A 19,585-nucleotide genomic window follows, 5' to 3' on the forward strand; every position below is an offset into this window, starting at 1 on the left:
AAAGACAAACAAAATACTGGGATTAGTTTAACTTCTCATTCTGCTTTTCTGGAATTATCTGAACTCCAGAAACACTATTAATCTCTATTAGCTCAAATTCAGAGACATTCTGTATAAGTGATCTGTCATAGTAACAGATGATCTAATGTTGAAGCATTCTTGCATTGGTGCAATGAGCCCACATGTCCATTCTGTACTAATTGTTAATATACTAAGGATGTAAGGCTCACTAGCAATATTTTCCTTGACATTTTATTTTGTGTTTCAAATCTTTACTGATTCTTCATATTTTTCCAGAATCCTTTTACATTTACAAATGTTTTATTATTACCTTTCCAAACCAAGGCAACTTGGCTGGGTATAGAATTTTTGGTGGGAAAAAAAGAATTGTCAACTCAAAATCCTGTACCCAGTAAAATTATTCTTCAGGAATTAAAGGGAAACAAAGACATTCTCAGGTAAAGAAACCTAAGAGAATGTCACCTGCAGATGTATCCTAAAAGAATTGCTCATGGAAATTCTCTAGATAGAAAAGAAATGACAAAGGAGTTTTAAAACATCAGGAAGAAGCAGAATTTGTCAAAATTCTCAATTGTTTTTCAGTTTGTTAGTTTTAGTTCCATCAGGACTGGCTTTTCTTATTCAGTACTAACAAAACTTGTGTGCAAGGCCATGAGCCTGCAGGCTCTTCTAATTTGAGGCTGTTCATTAACAACAATTATGAATATAAAGTTGGAAGGAAGGAGCTATTGATAAAGATGCAAGAGGAGATAAAAATTCTAAACCATAAAGCCATTTCAGCTTTTTATAGGCAGTCAGAGACAAAAGGCATTTATAAAAATATCAATCTCCTTTTCTTGACTGTATGAGAACTTATGGGAAAATTCATAATAGCTATCTTTTAGTTGTGTTTTTATTACCATGAGTACATTTTTCTGTATCATCCACCTGTAACCAAGGAGTCTTTCAAAATATCTAGACTCACAGGTTACTGCTCTGTATTATAGACTGTAATTGTCAATTTCTAGAAAATCTGACCTTGCTTGGTAATTGGGCACCAAAGAGAGTAACATTTAAATTACCAATGGTACCTTCTGAAGCACAAATTCTTATGTGATTTCTAAGCCAAGAAAGTCCTATACACTTATCTATTTTCCCTCTCCACTTGAAGGTAAAAATCCAACAATCTGTAAGAGTGGTCAGTTACATTAAAACCATGTGATAGACTTTTGTATTAGGTCATCTCCCTGCCTCTCAGTCTGCAGACTGGCAATCTGAAATTGCTTTAGAGAAGATTGTTTCTTTTTCTTCTTCCAGATGCTTGTGGTACTTTCTGACCTGAAGTTCAGTAATTTAATAATTCCCACTACTATGTTTTGGTGTTTGTCATATTTTTTTCTAAAATTATTTTTCATGTCTGTTCTGAATTCTGCTGTTATAAGTTCATTTACGTTCTATGAGGTCATTATTTCTCTTCCTCTCTGTAGCTCTCAGTTATCTTTTTTGTTGTGTTGTCTTGTTTCACTAGGTCCATATCTTATTAAATTTCTTGCAAGCACAAAGGAGCTTCAGTATAAAAATTTCTTATCTCCTGAAATTAAGGTATCCTTAAATGTTTACTTCATTTATATTTTACAACAATTTCTTTTTTTAATATACAGTTTGCTTTTTTGTTTGAGATTTTTTTCACTCATTCTTAAACATAGGGAATTTTACCAGGGATTTCTTAATTAAAAAATAATATGGCCATTTCTCTGTCACTGCTTTCAAGATTCTCTCTCAAGAGATTTTCTCTCTCTGCAGTAAGAGAGAAAACACCTTACCTGTAGGGAAAAAACATATATAACAAATTATAGTGGATTTCTCGTAAGACACCTTGAAGGCAAAAATGAAGTGTCACATTTTTCAACTGGTGGGAAAAAAAGAATTGTCAACTCAAAATCCTGTACCCAGTAAAATTATTCTTCAGGAATTAAGGGGGAAATGAAGACATTCTCAGGTAAAGAAATCTAAGAGAATTTGTCATCTGCAGATGTATCCTAAAAAATCGCTCACGGAAATTCTCTAGATAGAAAAGAAATGACAAAGGAGTTTTAAAACATCAGGAAGAAAGAAAAAAGAAAACACAGTAAGCAAAAAATATTATTGAACACAATGGACGTTACTTTTCCTCTTGGGTTTTCTAAATTATGTTTGATTATTGAAGCAAAAATTATAAAATTATATGATGCGGTTCTAAATGAATATACAGGAAATACAATTATCTTACAAAGGAGGGAGGAGTAATGGGATGTGAAGGGAGGAAAGATTTCTGCACATACATAAATCAAATCAGTAAAATGATGGCACCAGTGGATGGTGATTATATATCATCTATAGTAATACCTACAACCACCACTAAAAAAGCCAGACAAAGACATATACTCAAAACACTATAAATCAGAATAGAATTAAAAAAACATTTAAATTTAGTAACCCAGAGGAAGGCAGGTCAAAGAAAATGGAAATACAACAAAACCCAGAACAACAATGCATACATAGGAAAAGGGAAAAAGTCTCAAAACACTGACCTTAGGTCTCACCCTCAAGAACCTAGAAAAATAAGGGCAACATGAACCCAAAGCAGACAGAGAAAAAATAAAGAGCAGAGATCAAGGACATTAAAAACAGCAAAATAAGGAATATCAAGGAAACAACGACCTCATTTTTTGAAAGATCTATAAAAATCGACAAACCTCTTGCAAAAGTGACAAAGTCAAAAATGAGAAGACACAAAAGAATATAATCATAAGCAATGTTACTGTTGAATATAGAAACAAAAATCTTAGATAACATATTAGCAAAATATGACATATATTCCATGTAGTATATACTTACACACACACATTATGCATGTACGTGTGTGTTTAAATGTGTATATGTGGATACCCATACAAAGTTGTGGTTGCACAAAGACTTATTTATCACTGAAAAGGCTAATTATATAAGTTAAGACATTGTAAGATAAATTCTAGCTGAAATAAGCAGGCAAAGAGAGGCAACAAAGGGCCAGGTAATTTATTTGAATGCCCCTGGGCGAAGTTCCACGGTCTGGCTATCACTGGCCGGGGAAGTCACGCGAAAGTAGACAGGCAGCGAGTTTTTAAAGAAGGTAGGGCGAGGCAGAGCTTAGATTTACAGCGGTGCAAGGATTGGCTAGCCTAAGGAACATTTTTCAGGTTGGGAGGGGGCAGCAGCTGGGGACTTTGTCATGTCATCAGTGTCCGACATGCTCCTCCCTCCCCCCAGTGCCTTCAACCTTACAGACATTAATAAATTAAAACTAAAAATAGATTATCTCAATAGGTGCAAACCACTTAACAAAATTCACATTACTTTTTCAATTTAAAAAGCTCAACAAACGAAAAAAAACTCTTAACCAGAAAAAGGTTATTGAACAAAAATCCATAATATTATACCTGGTGAAATGTAAGAATCATTCCTTTTAAAATCAGAGTGAGACAAGGATGTCCATTATAACAAAAGAAAAAAGAAAAAAAAAAGCCAATATGGCTGCATAGATTCTTCTTTACTTTCCTCCATGTTTGCTTGGCCATCTTCTGGTTTGTTCTGTAAGCATTCGAGACAGAGGCCTGGCTCTTACTGCTGTATATTCCGTGGACACGATTCAGTTCCCAGGCAGAAGCTGAGGGGAAGGGGCGGGCTGTGGTGTGGTGGGCCTCAGCCTGGGAGCTTTCCCTCTGAATGTGTTAAGACTACTGCGTCTGGGGCTGATTCCAGCTAGCAGTGGTTCTATGGAAGGAAGTCTCCAGATTTCAGATCTTTCCCCTAATTTTGGATGAATCAGCCACTTTGGCAAGAAATGAGATAACTTGACACCCTTTGGCTCATGGTGTTTTGGTTTTGGAGCTCAACAGGTTTCCATCAACTACGTATTCATCTCCAGTTCGCAGCTTGCCTCTAGGCCTTAAGCCCTCCTTATTAGGCACTGCTGGGAAAGTGGGGAAAAAGGCATGGCGGGGTAACTTTACAGTTTGTTGACTGTTGCCACTGCTGAGGATGACCAAAAAGGCTCCAAACGATTTTCTGTTCTTCCTCCAGCCCCCTTGGGGGGTCCTGACATCGGACAGATTTTACCCTGGTGGGCTCTTCAGAAGAGCTCTATGATACGCTCTGTGTTCTGAGACTGTAAGAGCTTAGGGTTGGCCCAAAATGTGTCATGTCAGATGACACTCTTTGAATTCTGTGCAAAATTTGAGACTTTGCAGCAGTGTAGATGATTCTATTTTTTGGCTTTTGCTTATTTCAGGTGTTTTGCCTAATATTTGTTTAAAGAAGGAACAAAATGGAAACTTTTGATGGTTCAACCAGAAAAATTCTTCGAGAGTCAGGTTTATAGGAGAAATTTGTCTTGAAAATTAATCATTTCTGTTTTCTAACATCTTAAGATCTGAGCAAATTCAAACATTTGAGCACCTTTCATATGCAAGGCGCAAGAATACGAAAGTTTTAAAAACTAATTTTCTGTCCTGAATGATATACTTTGGTGGAGGAAGCCAGTAAGTATACCAATGATCACAAAAGACAAACTCTTCAACTTCACAATGTTCCATTTAGGAAATTTCATAGTTACTGTCCAAAGCAAAAATCCATCAAACTGCCGGTCAATAAGAGTATCACTTTGGATGCACAGAACTGGACAGACACCCAGCTTGTCAGAACTCAGCAAGGGGGTTGGTAGAGGGTGCTAGGGGAATACAGAGGAGAAACATTTAGATCTGTTGAGCTCTCTTGCCAACCAGTGAGTTTGGACAAGTCCTGTAAACTTAAGAAATAAAAACAAGAAAAGCGAAAAAAATGGGAATAAGGGTTTCTCTTGCAGGCCTACTTAACAGATTGGATAAGGGAGAAGACAGTCCTGGAGATTGTAAATCTATTTCATTGGCTCTTCTGTTCTTTTAGGCTAGAAGAGCATAGCAATCCAGATACCATTCAACATTCACACACCACTAAAAACCAATTCATAAAGGACCCGAGTCAGAAAGTAGGTGACACAAGGAGATCCAGCTTTTGAGAGTCAACTCTGATTTGTGGTGTCCCTCTGGCTCTAGTGATGCTGGTGGCAGGTGGACCTGTGTAAATCCACAGTGTCCCTGAATATTCTCCAGAAGGCCACAGGTAAAAAAATCACGCAACATCCTTTCCATTGTAGAGCCTTTATAAAGCAGGCTCAGGGGTACTGATTAAGAAAAAAATCTGTACCTGGATTTGTTTATTAAAATGCTGGTAGTTGACTGTCCTCTTATCAAATAAAACATTTTCAGGGGATACAACTGTTTTGCTGTAATTAGTGGTAAGTGATTCACATACCTGTATTTTGACCACATGCTCTTCTTGGTCATACAAATACGATTTCCTAGCTTCATACTCTTTTCTAAGGAGCGATCCTGCACTTGTAGCTTTAAAGCGAAGAAGCAAATCTTCGGAAGCAGACCACATATTCTCACGAATGTGATTCACTGTGACATCCTCAACAATGTCCTGGCAAGATACATTTCTTATGGTTATACTTCACACATCAGGTGAAAGGAGTATATAGAATAGCTTCTGAAAACGGAATCTTTTAGAACATGATATGGATGGCTCTTTCCGGTTTGGTTTAAAAACAGATTTGACCAGAGCCAAGGGATGAACTGACTTAGCTTCTTCTTTCCAGTGATGCAATTTTGGAATCCTCTGAACTTTGTGCTAGGAGGGTGTAAGAATGCAGTGGAATGACCTCAAGATTTGGACCCAGAGATACGCGAATGATGCCAGCAAGGACCAGACATGAGGCCTGGCACTAAGAGTGAAAAGGGGGCAAGGATGATTACACTAAGAATATGCACCATTTCCTCCCCACAGGGTCCACCAAGGAAAGGGCTACAGTGCCTATGAAGTTCTCAGGCTCCTCTACCCCCTTTTCTGACTAGGCTGGGGTAGGCAGACCCCCACAATAAGCTGGGAGAAACTCAAAAAAGAAATTTTTTGGGAAAAATGTCTAGGGCAGAAGGAAAGGGGATGAAAAGGTAAAACAAGTGCTATCCTGGGAAACCTAGATGAATGGGAAAAAAGGAGCAAGGGAGACTGTGAAAAGTCTCTGTGAATTATGAACTTCTATGTTCTTTGAGAGATCGAAGCAAAGATTGGACTCATTTCTATGGCTGATGCCTTTTATCTAGTATGATTGGAGTCAATGGATAGTTAATTTAAAAGATTAAAAGTGAAATCATATAAAAGATGCATAAACACCTTTAAGAGAAGACATACATATATATATATATATTCATTGATTAAAATTCATTGGTTAAAATTAGTAATTTTAGATTGTCTAGAAGAAATAAAATTTGTTTTTACCATGTAGACCCTCCACTTCTTAATAATCCTAAAAGAATGATGCTCAGTTTCACAAAGTTTTACCTAGGGCATGTTAAGATGCCACGTTGAGTAGTTTTTGGTGCTGAATTTTAACCCTTTGATGCTGCATCTTCAGTTTGATATATTTTTTCAAATATAGCATATGGTTTTAAAATGTGGTCCATAATTTCATTTTTCAACAGTGACATTAATAATTTATTGCCACAATGCCATTTTCCTGGAAATTGTGGGAACTATGAACATTAGAAATTAGTTAATGAGCTATGCTCTTCACTATCTTCTTGTCATTCAGAATTTCTGGTGGCATTGTCAGCCCCAGGCCATGGTTTCTTCTCTGAGTTTTAGTAAAGACCGTACTGGTGATCCTGTCCACAGAACTGCTATACTATGGTATCTTTGATGCTGGTGACTTTGAACAGTTCTATAAGATTTACATTTGTGTATTCTATTTTTTTCAAAAAAACTCAGTTACTATCAGTGTTTTCCCTTTAAGCATACAATGCCTAGGTCAAACAGCAATTTTCATATCTTTTGTATCCAATTTCTGGTTTCAAGTCCAAAGCAATCTTGGTGAACATTCTCCAAAAGCATTTCCCCCTAGGAAACATTACTCACTTTTTAAAAGATCTAGATATTTGTGTGGTAGGCTAGAGGGAGAAAGAAAGAAGACATTTTGAATAGTGACAGCCAAGGAATTGTCAAGGAAAACATAAAGATTGATTTCTTAGAGTAAGTCACCATCCCAGGTGAGCTGCAGAAGCGTTCTTCCCCCTGCTGTTTGGTGTTGTTATGCCAATATGGAAAACATTCCAAAAGTTAGTAACCATGCAGCTACTCCAGCTGCAGGTCATGAAGATTTTACTCCATATCCAGCCTTCAAATAAATCAAATTCACTTCCATGATTCAAAAATAGCAAAGCAATCACACTTATCTTTAAATAGCACAGTTTTCTGTCAAACATGATCCTCCTACCTCAATTTCTTTTGTCATGAGCCATGATTCTCTAAGCAAGCATGTTTCAGGTAAGGCCCAGGAACTCTCTTTTGAATCGATGTTGTAGTAATACTCATATTTGTCCTGCAGCATGAGTTTGAGCCATGGACCTTCAGTAGACACTGAAGAAAAAAAGTTTGTTACATTCTATAAAGGAACATGGAGCCCTTCAACATCAATGTATTTTCTTCAATATGTAAAATAATCTAATGCAGACGTATTTATGAAGCAGTCGGGTGGTCAAAGTTAAAATCATTAGCAATGACTCACTAGAATGTAGTGAATTCTATGTATTCAATGGCAGCTCCCTGACAAGCCAAAGAAAAAAGAGGAGAGACTGATGTCTAACGGTAGCTCTGGATCCAAAATTTCTCATGAGGATGACAGGATCACACATGGCCAACAAGAAGGAAAAGTAGGATAGAAGAGTATGCCCGACAAGTGAAGAGCACCCCCAGCAGACGGAGGAGACCAACGAGCAAGAATCCTCTGCTTAGAAAGTCTTCCAGCAACTTCTGAGGAGTGATCTACAAGGACTGTGACCTGTTATTTAAGAAAGGCCAATGATGTGCATTAAACCAAAACAGAAATGACTCATTTTTGCAGACAAACTTATCCAAGGCACAAAATGGCATTCACAAACACTAAGGTCACCAAGTAGGAAGAAGGAATATTCCTGGTTCTCATCTTGATATAAACAACCACACAAAATGGGAGGAAAATTGTCAAAGGGACTTAATCTGGGGGAAAGGGCATACTAGAAAAAAGTCTGTGGCAGTCATGGCTTAACTTGGTAAACAAGACTCTCTCTCCCTTCTCACGGATCCATGGGTTACATGTCCTATTTAGAAATCCGTTTAATTTGTTGAATGATCATGATTCCTGTCCCAGACCAGAGATCTAAAACCAAAAAAATAAAAAAATAAACAAGTTCTGACAGAGACAAATCTAAGCCAATGACTGCCAGGTGAGCAGTCGACTATTTGTCTTTAAAGGTAAATCAAAAGTGAAGTGAACTTCCTCATAGAACTTAAATGATTCAAGAACGAAGCAGAAATAACTTTAAGGCTCTTACGTGTGTTGTTTACGTTATTTGGCTCTACATGCCCTAAACTGTTCTATTTGTCAGTGCCCAGGAAGAGAGATGGATAGATCTCTTCAGATGGGCAGAGAGACAGCTGTTACCTGTTTAGAAATGCTGATCTACTAGAAAATATATTGTACATATTAGGGTAATCACAGGTAATCATTGTATTTTCAATCACCAGTAGTAGTCTCATTCACAAATGTTTTCAGAAGAACAGACACACCTTTTTAAGGCAACTCTCTCAGTAGAAAGCAAAGCAGGTGAACAAAGATGGTGAAAGTGGGTATCTTCACTTATTTACATAATAACTGAGAAGTAAAAGGGTCTTGGTTAAAAGCCAACCACACTGGCTTTTATTTGGGTTGGGATGTCAGTGGATAATAGGAAAAGAGAATTCCTTTCATTTTTACATCAAGTATGCATTTACAGTCAGACAAGAGGCTTGGGAAGGTGTCTCCAGCACAAGGCCCCAAAATTTTTTTCTAAGAAATGTAGTTGTTTTTTATTTAGGGAAAAGACTAATTATGGGCTTTGAGGAAACCAATAAAAGAGAAGGATTCTGTTACTTAAGAGGTAGTAAGCATTTTAAAAAAGGACATACTCTCTAGATACCTTTCAGACAAAATTATACCTATACATAAGAACTAAACTGAGCTGTAAGGCTGAGTGATCCACCTAAGAGTGGACACTTCAGTTTGGGAAAGAAAAGACATTACAGAGTCTGAGGTGAAAAAGATAAGAATAAATCATCCTGTCTACTCCCTAAATACAAAGTTCATCACTTTATCTGGGAGTGAAAATCAGTCTTTAATTGCCTGAAATCTCAGTCTTCTCCTCTTTCTTTTAGAACAGGGGTTGGAAACTTTTTCTGCAAAGGGCTAGGGAGTAAGTATTTTCAGCTTTGTGGGGTATAGGTCTCTAATACAAACTACTCAGTTCTGTCATTATAGCATGAAAGCAGCCATAGACAATATGTAAATTAATGAATGTGGCTAGGTGCCACTACAACTTTATTTACAAAAACAGGTGATGGCCTAAGGAATCCACTAAAAAACTAGTAGAAATGAGTTCAGCAAGGTTGCAGGATATAAGATTAATATACAAAAATCAATCATATGAAAATATGTCCATGCAAAAACTTGTATACAAATATTTACAGAAATCTTATTCAGAATAGCCAAAAATGGGGGGAAAATCCAAATTCCATCAATTGATGAATGGATAAGCAAAATGTGGCATATACATACAATGGAGTATCATTGTAATGTCAATGTTAACAGAATATTGTTCACCACAAAAAGCAATGAAGAACTGATACATGCTATGACACAATGAACTGTGAGAACATTATGTTAAGTGAAAGAAGCCCGACACAGTTTGATTCCATTCATATGAAATGTCCAGAATAGGCAAAACCATAGAGACAGGAAGTAGATCACTTAGATTCCTAGGGCTGAAACGGTCGGTGGGGAGCAATGGCTAATAGGTACAGTTTCATTTGGTATAATGAAAATGTTCTGGAACTAACTGGTTATATTGGCTATGTAAGTCTGTGAATATACTGCAAACCTCTGAATTACACATCTTAAAAGGGTGAGTTTTATAGTACGTGAATTATATCTTAATAAAAAATCAATTGTGTTTCTGTATATTAACAATAAACAACTCTAAAATGAAATTAGGAAAACATTTAGAATAGCATCCAAAATGATAAAATATGCAGGAATAAATTTAATAAAAGAAATGCACGCCTTACACACTGAAAACTAAAAAGCATTACTGAAAGAATTAAAGAAGACCTAATTAAAAGGAAAAACATCCAATGTACATGGATCAGAAGACTTAATATTGTTAAGATGGCAATACTCACCACATTGATCCATAGAGTCAACACAGTCCCTAACAAAGTCTCAGCTGTCCTCCCCGTCTCCTATCTCTCTTTTTTTGGCAGGCAAATGAATCTAAGTAACTCCTGGGTTCCTAAATTGCTTATCTGGGGATATTTTGACTCTATTCACCAGAACATGGCACATGGGAAGAGAAGTAGGCAAGTGTAGAGGAAAGAAGATAAATGAAGTTCGGGCCAGGATGGATTTGAAATGATAATAGGCCAAATATAGGACCCTCAACTCCCACATTAATAGCACTGTGTAATTCTTTCCACAGGAAGGATGAGGTAGGGACACTATGGGAAGCCCTGACAGAGAGGGTCTCAGGGTGATAAGATGCCAAATAAGGGAGAGTAGTCAAAGCCCTGTTCATATTAATTGACAGGAAATTAGCTCAAATGGAAGGTGCAATCTCCAAGTTGGAAATAGAGTAGACAAAGTTAAAGTAAGTACATGGGGTACTACTGGACAGACTTCCAATTGAACTAAAAAATTTTTTTTCTCAGCTTCCACTTCTAAGGCCATATACTGTCACAGTAGTTTCCTAAAGATGAAAAGTACTATGTACATGACCTATGATGGGGTGCAAATGAACACCACCCTAGGAGTCAGACACCTTCATCCCTGACACTAGGTGCTTAATAAAAATCTACTAAATGAATGATGGATTAACTGCCAAAAATGACCTCCTTGGGTTGGTAATTTTCTCTCTCAGTCCAAAACCTCATAAACATGAATTTCTAAACCTGAAACATGAGTTTTAAACTCAGGATCTCAAAGAAATTTTTCAGAGCTAACATTTCATGATCTTCCACTGGATTGAATAGGCATAAGTGAACAGGCATAAATATTGGTTATTGATTTGATCCCTTGGAGGCCAATTCACTGGACTTTTTTCTATATTTTCAATATTACTCTTTACCCCTACTAAATATTGTGCAGTCACGTATCATTTGTTTCATAAAGGACAGAGAGAAATATTAGTGTAAAATCCATTTGGTCACTGGAGGAAAGGATCAGCCAGCAATCCTATATAAAGGAAAGTCTCCTTAAATACTCCACTTTTTTGAGTCTATGATGCCACTTATGCATAGCCACCAAGTTCATCACAGCTTTCCAAAAAACAAAAGAGACAACAAATATCTAAAACATTTCCTTTGCCATAGATGAAAAAAAACATTTTACAAGTGGTCATTTGAAAGCAATATGTCTTAAAATTAAGAAAAATACAATACCACAGAAACCATCATATTCAAGATGATATTTTGTGCTAAATGATGGAAAATCTTACCACTTTTTGATTTTCGTTCTTTTGCTTTCGCAAGGGCATCATAGTATCTGTCAGCACACTCAGGGATTATGTCATTTGTATTATCAATGGAAGACTTCAAAACAGACAAAATATCACTTGAGTTTTGTTTCTCCAAACACTGATTAACATCAATGACCAGTGTAACCCCTGGGTAATAAAAAAAAGTTTTTGTTAATGGTTATCTTCTGTTTACCCTAGAGGCATGCAAAAATATATTTCAACATTATAGGAATACATTAGTATTAAACCTTTTTACTCTTTGAGAGTATGTACCACATTTGCCCAAGCCAGCTGCCAACTCACCTACCAGCTTAGGCTGTAAGAAGAGTAAGAATCCAGAAACATGGCTTATTAAAAACCACAGTATTTCTTGGTTACTCTGGTGTGTGATCAAGGCAGTAGGGATTTGCTCACTGCAATAATCTATGAAATGGGGTGAATGTCTGCCAAAAGGAGATATGTAGTCCATCAATCAGCATTTGAGAACTAGCTTTATGAAGACATTTATTTCAGAACAAGTAAAATGCCATTCAAGCTATGGCAATCCTGATGTTATTCTCTCGAATAGTGCTAGCATACCTCACAAGATTGCCATTAGCAACCTAAACAAATGTTCTAGCAAGGCAAAAAGCGCAGCTGGTGGATAGGTGCAATGGAGTTCAGAAACTTAATTCCGGAACCAATTTCAACCTACAAAGCAGTTTATCCCATTTCAAACTTCTCCCCATAGATAAACCACATTAAATTCTTGGTTGCCTAAAGAAAGGTACCATTTAAAATTTTGTATGGTCCACTTTAGTTACAGGTAACAACATTCTGGCCCAAGAAATGGGACTACTGGTTTCACAACCTGTAAATTCACTGAGTTAGAAATGAGAACCCAAGATGGAAGAAACAGGTTAAAATAATTTCTGTATGAAAAAGATTTTGATGAAAAGAGAGGGGAGAGGTGGATTTTTTTTCTTTTTTCCATTTTTCAAACACACATGTCAAACTCTACCACACAAATGCAAATATGAGGTGGTATATTGTTGCCACTAGATCATGTTCCCTTGTACATGGAACTATCAAGGCTGAAGAGGCAAGAAAAACAGAGTTTGACTTTCAACAGCCTAGAGTTGTGGTCATGAAAATCTGGAGAAGCACATAGAGAATAAAGAACTTCTGTAGAAAACTCCAATTGTTACTCAGCAGAAGGTGTAGCAGTGTGATCTTGTGCTTATAGAAGTTAGTAAGTATGGGTGAATGGGTCCCCTTTCCTCGTCTCCAAGAAAGCTCTGTGGAATGAGAAAAATGCAGTACTGGTGCTTGAGAGGTGTGTGGGAAATAAAATGTAAATGTCAAAGAATTCACACATGAATTATATCTGATGGCTTCATCTAACCCAGTATTTTCCTTAAAAGATGGGTATCAAAAAGGCATGCATTTCTTGCACATAGTAACATGCTTTACCATTCAGTATTGTTGTGCACAGAGTAGGTCCACAGGTAATTTTCCAGATAACTGAACCTTACTTTTCTTTTCATCTTACCAGAACCATTTTCCAGGAAAACCTAAGTCCTGGAGAAAACACTAACAGAACAGTCTATCTCGGCTCATCATTTTACCCTACAGTCCCTGGTACACAGTTCGTGCTTAATGGTTGCTGAGAACTGCCAGAAGAGTCCTTCATTTCATTAAAATTATGCTGTACCGTAAAAACAGTGAGCAATGCTTCCCATTGAGGCATTGAGGTGTTTGGGCTGCTTTGTTCCTGCACTAAATGGCCTCAGCCACCTAAGCTTTTTAGTCCCTCCACCCTGATTGTCACTGTCAGCTATCACTCTTTGCTGCTGTCTGTGTTTCTCTATAGGGCATCCCAATACTTAGCTGCCTGCTAATTTGTGGTTTCTGATGTAGCCAACTCTGAGTTGAGAAGATAAACAACAAACGTATTAGCATTATGCCTAAGACAAGAATAAATAGGCTCAAACTATCTGTCTAAGAGGTCCCCAAAGAGTAGAATAAATCAGTTAGTTCCACTGCACAGGCTTTGCAGTATCTATTTTGATTGCTTTTTCACTTATTCTGTGGCTTATGGTGAAGTTCCAGGGAGTTGAGTATATCATATAAGTGATCTTCATAAAGTCAGGAAGGTTTCTGCTAAGGAACAAATTAAAAAACCTTTCATAAATCTCCTAAGAGATTCAAAAAAGGTTTGCTTTACATTTTAAGCCATATACCAGCAGGCTTTCACTAAGGCATGTGTTCTCAAAAGAGGTGGTAATAACCCCAAGTAGGACAAAAATTAATAATTAGGGGAAGGGAGTAAAAAAAATCATTTACATACAAAGCACAGATCTATATATGGTACATAAACAGATCAATATGTAGGTGGTACTTAAACATTTCATGGTGAGGGGCAACTAGGGAAAAATATTTAAAAAGCTTGTTTAGGGTACAATAATGAAGCAAGGCTGAGAGACAGTGTTCCAAGGAATGAAAAGTAGAAACTAATCCACTTTAAGAGAGCGAGATGCTCCAGTGGGAATGAACACTGGGCCGACATGAAGGAGACTTCAGTTACTGTGCCCTTTCAAATCTTGCCTGTGGTAAAATATATAGGCCACCACAGTTTCTTTTATCAAATTACCAGGGAGTAGGTTTGATGCTTACAACATGTGACTAGAATCTGTTTCAAGACTTCATAAAAAGGATGAAGAATGCTTTTAAAAGAAAGATTAAATTCCTTGTTGAAAAACTGGAAAATTCTCATCTTAATGTCAGGATATAGATGGTTTTATCTTCAGAACATCTTTCTGTTGTTACGTATCACAGAAGAAACAATCAACTTTTCCAAGGGATAAGACAAGAGGCTGGAGATAAGATTTTAAATGTACAAGTGTGGGGTACAAAATCATGTGTATTTGAGAAAATCTCTTACTTTCATAGTCAATAGAACTATGTAAAGTCTCAATGTAAAAATAAATTGACTTAACATTTGCAGACCAAATGTGAGAACTCGGAGTAAAAGGAGTAGAATAACTTCTACATTGGTTTGATCTCTAAGAGAAAAACTGTAATCCTTTCAGGCTATGTACAATTTAACTTCTTAAAGTGTTTCTTCAAATTATGGCTGCCTTCAGTTTTATATTTAAACTTAAATCTCTTATATACAAATGTTGGTTTTATTTTTTTTTCTTAAGGACTAGATTGCTGGAATGGAAAGACTTTAAAGATCCTAAGGGTATAAAAGTTCAGGTTGGGGAAATAGACATATTTTTCCAGGCTAAGGAAATAAAAACCAGATGTTCCTCACAGATGCTTCTGAAGTTGGAAAGCACATCTTTGGAGCAAGACTAAGGCATCTCAACAGTCTTCACTGATACACAGGATATATTCTGACTGAGCTATGACTGGGCAGGTTAATGAGCTACACTTTTAGGAATCTTATTTTAAAGTTTTTGTAGGCTATTCATATATGAAGAAATGTTAGTTTGTGAACTTTGAAGCTACTTTACACTGCCATGTGAATTTTGCTTTATGAACACAGAAGCTTAGAATAAAATTTAAAAAACACTATTTGAGCTAATGGAGGGATTCTATCAGTTGTTGAGTATGTCTCTTCCAAATGTGCATCCTGGACCTGGAGACATAATCTCAGGGTAGGTTTAAGGACTCAATGGACCTGGACCCGAGCTAAACCCTGATCACGTGACCCCCATAAGCCTGTACTCTGACTGGTGGGCCACTGCCATGTTTTGGTCACTTGGAATCAGTGTCAGTTCAGAGCCAGTGTCCACTAATCCCTGCCAAGTCTGATTTTGTCCCTTCCCCTCAGCACAGACACCATGGTAAAAGGGCATAGGTCTGGGGACTCCTGAGAGAAAGATGAACAGTATAAAACTTTGTAGTGTGGCAGAGTCCTTTCTCCAGGGGACCTCGCCTCCCCTTTATTCAAGGGGTTCTGGGTCTGTGAATGACTCAAGTCTGAATTGACTGAGGGGCCACAACTTCCTGTTTTTATGATTCAAGTAATACTTCTATTCACTTGAACTAGAACTCTTCCTCCACTTGCACAAATAGAGTAAGAATTTAGTAGACTATTTCACTTCCACTTATGATTAGTCAGTTCCATAGGTATTGTGAGTCAGATTATTCTGAATACTGCTTTGATTCCTCACGTCTATTCTCTTTCTCTTCCCATATACCTGTATGTGTACAGTCTATATGTTTTCCAGAGAAACGGAACCATACACACACCTGAGCATGCACACATACACAAACATACATAGCAATACATTTAGTTCTGTTTCTCTGGAAAACCATGAAAAATACATTGGAAAGCATGGAAGAGAGGTTAGGCATTTATTAATCAGAAAAGGGCTAGTTTTCTAAAGATCAAGATGGAAAAGGGCTTGATTAAACTATAAATTGGAAAATTTAGAAATCGTGTTTTGCTTTCTGGATTTTGTTCAGCAATGTTCTCAGATTTTGTTGGGGATAGCATGTAATCACTGAAAATAGTGCAACCAATAAATCTTATTTTTGTAAAAATATGCATTCAAGAACTGAAATTGGTAAGAGAGTCCAGATCTTTTCAGAAATTAAAAATCATGTAACTTTTAAAAATAAGGAACTAAAACAAAAATTCAGGGGGCATAAACAGATCCAAGCAGGGCCAGCTGGGCCAGGGAAGGAGGTGAGCGCTTACACTGTCTTGCTTTGTCCTTGTCCAGGTTAGCCTCATTGACAGCATGCTGTATCTCATCCAGCCAGAGGACTTTAGAAGCACTCTCACAGTCCTGGAATATCGTTGTAGAATAAAAGAAAGAACAGTGAGTGATGATGCAACCAAATAACCCTTTTTTCAGGAGCCTTTTATTATTGTTTTCACAAACTCTTCTTTATCAACTACCAAGCACTGCCATTTACTGTGCAAGCTACTAATGGAATAGACCCCAGCTCTGACCGCTTCTACCCCTTTAGACAAGCCCACCACCATCTCACAGCTGAACAGCTGCACTGGTCTATTTGCATTTGTTGCTTCAAAGTTTGCCCTCTCCCACAGCAGTCACCTACATTGAACCAGATGGTCTCTTTAAAATGGACATCTCATTACACTACTGTTTAAACTTCTTAAAGGCTCTGCCCTGCAGTTAGGAGGAAACAGAATTGCCTTCCCGAGGACTGTTAGCTTTTAATGATCTGACCCTGTGGACACCTCTGGCTTGACCTTACTCTCCTCGGCTACCTGGTTCCAGACCTGCACACCAGCCTTCTACATCACAACGTTCTACCCCAGCTGCCCAGCTGTTGGCTTCTTACCGTTCAGGCCTTAACTCAAATACCACCTCCTACAAAAAAGCCTTCTCTGGCTGCTCTTCCCTAATCACTTAGTAACTGTGGTTCCCAAGGTGGCCCCAAGTGCCATGGGATACTTTAAATTTGAGGGAAACACAATGATACTCACCATTTACCAGACACAGAGACAAAAATAAAACCAAACAAAAAATGGTGATTGCCCTCAAGGCACTACTAGTTTAGTAGAAGAGACAGATGTATCAAAAAGTAATTATAATACAATGTAATCAGGGTAATATTAGCTGTAGATATATGATCCTGAAATAGCTAAGAAGGGATTAATTTAAGAAGACTAAATCGTAAGGATAGCTTCAGAAAGCAAGTGATAGCAGCCATGAAAAAGTATTGAATTATCTTTATAATTTTTTACTTTTGAGTTGATTATGATGATCTTGCTACAAATGTGGTGCTGGCATATAATGTGATTAAATGGGATGTCCAGACAGTAACTGCATTTTATATAAACTAGTCCAAGACTACAAGTAAATTTTGCCCTCAGTAATAATTTTCAGGGAAGATGACAGTCCATTAAAAAAAAATGGGAACATTTGCCTATGTGTAGGAATTAAGTGTCATGTACTAAATTCAAAAGCAAGACTGTAATGAACAGAAGGTGGCTCATTGGGGTCATGGAGAACCAGCAGCACCATTTAGGAGAAATTAATAGTTACTAGCTCCTCTGGCGGGCTTCAACAGCATTTCCCTCAGAGACAAATATGAGATGACCTATCCGAAAGGGCTCTGAAAATGAGACAATATATCTATTTCATCCTGCAACAACCGGGCTATCAGAGACCACTGCGGAAGGCTTGGTTCCTGCTTCCGCAATCATCTCTAGTTATGTCTGTCACATGGGAACCATCAGCTGTTGGTGACTTTTTCTGTTTCTTGGGAGAATGGCCAGGGGAAGGTTCAAACAGGAAGCAAGATGGGAAGTAAAAGACTAGAGGAGTAAACAGACAGGAGAACAGAACTATATTTTCTCTGTTTACAAGACTAAAGAGAACCCAAACACTCCCCAGGGTACAGCCTTCAAACTAAGCTCCATGTAAGTTCATTTATGTCTGAGTTTTTTTTGAAGGGTAGTTACCCAATTCCTTCATAACTTACCACTGTCGAAGATGCCCCATACAAGCTTTTACCCAGATGAGGAGGAAGTTAAAATCTCACTTGAGAGCTGAAAGTATTCGTTTTTTAAGCCAAACCAAAGAGAGATTTTGCAAATCAAATGGATTTAAGTCAACAGTTGAAACCATGACTCATTGAACTAAAGGTTGCTAGAGTGTAATTTAAAACCAACAGTAAAGTCCAAATCCTACCAGTGTAATGTCTCCTTTTCAAATGTTCACTAGGAGACTGGAGACATAGTTACAGGGCGACCGTGGCCCCACTAAACAGCTTGGTTCAACCTGAGTTACAAATGGATGATGGGAATAGAAACTATGCTATCCACAAATCAAGTCATAAATTCCTGAATTTAGATGATTCCTAGAAAATTTTAATTCAACAAAAAAGTTCCCTCTTCAGTATTTTGATAGTTATTCTTTCTGCCACAAAACAGCTTTCTGTCTTGGTTTGTGTTACTGTATATCATGCAGCTAAAGTGTTTAACACTGACTTTTGATTATAAAATTCTTGGTGGATAAACTTCAATCACGATATGAAAGGTTTACCCAGATCAATTAATTCCTAGCTTATGCCTCAGCCTTTAAGTCTTGTGAAATTTGCATTTTCCAATTCTTGCTGTGTTTTATAGGCAACAGGCTGTTGGGTTGTTTGGCTTAGCGTGTAACCTAAAGTTTTGTAAATTATAGGAAAATCTGCTATAATGCAGTTTTTTTTTCCCTACATATTAAGTCATATCCTCCAGAATATAAACATTCATAAAAGCTCCTATGTTGCACAACAATGTCAATGTACTTAATACTACTGAGTTGTATACTTAATAATGGTTAAAATGGTGAATTCTTGTTACGTATATCTTACCACAATTAAAAAAAATGCTTATTGTAGATCTGCTCACCAACACCCATGGAATAAAGGGAATCCTCTGCATTTCAACACTGTATTATGATTTTAGTTTAATAAAAAAGTATTGTTTCAGTCCCCTGTTATCTGCCCCTATAGTTATTGAATGGCTTATAATATGATGAGCTGTGGCAAAACAAAACTATAAAACCAAGTTCTGGGGACTGCAAATTGGTGCAACTGCTGTGGAAAGCAGTACGGAGGTTCCTCAAAAAACTAAAAATAGAAATACCATTTGACCCAGTAATTCCACTCCTAGAATTTACCCAAAGAAACAAAATCCTGGATTCAAAAAGATGTATGTACCCCTATGTTTATCACCACACTTTTTGCAATAGCCAAGATATGGAAGCAACCTAAGTGTCCATCAGTAGATGAATGGATAAAGAAGATGTGGTACATATACACAATGGAATATTATTCAGCCAATGAAAGAAAAGAACTGCCATTTGTAACAACAAGGATGGACCTAGGGAGTATTATACTCAGTGAAATAAGCCAGGTGGAGCAAGACA

General features: G+C 37.3%; 1 protein-coding gene across 2 annotated transcripts in view; it reads right to left on the minus strand.

The window, feature by feature from the left end:
- Positions 1 to 19,585, minus strand: part of IQGAP2 (IQ motif containing GTPase activating protein 2) — a 265,034-nt gene that overhangs the window by 57,805 nt on the left and 187,644 nt on the right. For both annotated transcript variants that reach the window (XM_017640236.3, XM_073234963.1), the window contains 4 exons: positions 16,393 to 16,483; positions 11,679 to 11,846; positions 7,391 to 7,533; positions 5,371 to 5,541 (listed from right to left, as the gene is read on the minus strand). In XM_017640236.3, coding sequence (XP_017495725.3) covers positions 5,371 to 5,541; positions 7,391 to 7,533; positions 11,679 to 11,846; positions 16,393 to 16,483 — 573 coding nt within the window. The remainder of the gene's footprint in view (positions 1 to 5,370; positions 5,542 to 7,390; positions 7,534 to 11,678; positions 11,847 to 16,392; positions 16,484 to 19,585) is intronic.

This window comes from Manis javanica, chromosome 1 (assembly GCF_040802235.1).
Source record: "Manis javanica isolate MJ-LG chromosome 1, MJ_LKY, whole genome shotgun sequence".
NCBI classification, from domain to species: domain Eukaryota; kingdom Metazoa; phylum Chordata; class Mammalia; order Pholidota; family Manidae; genus Manis; species Manis javanica.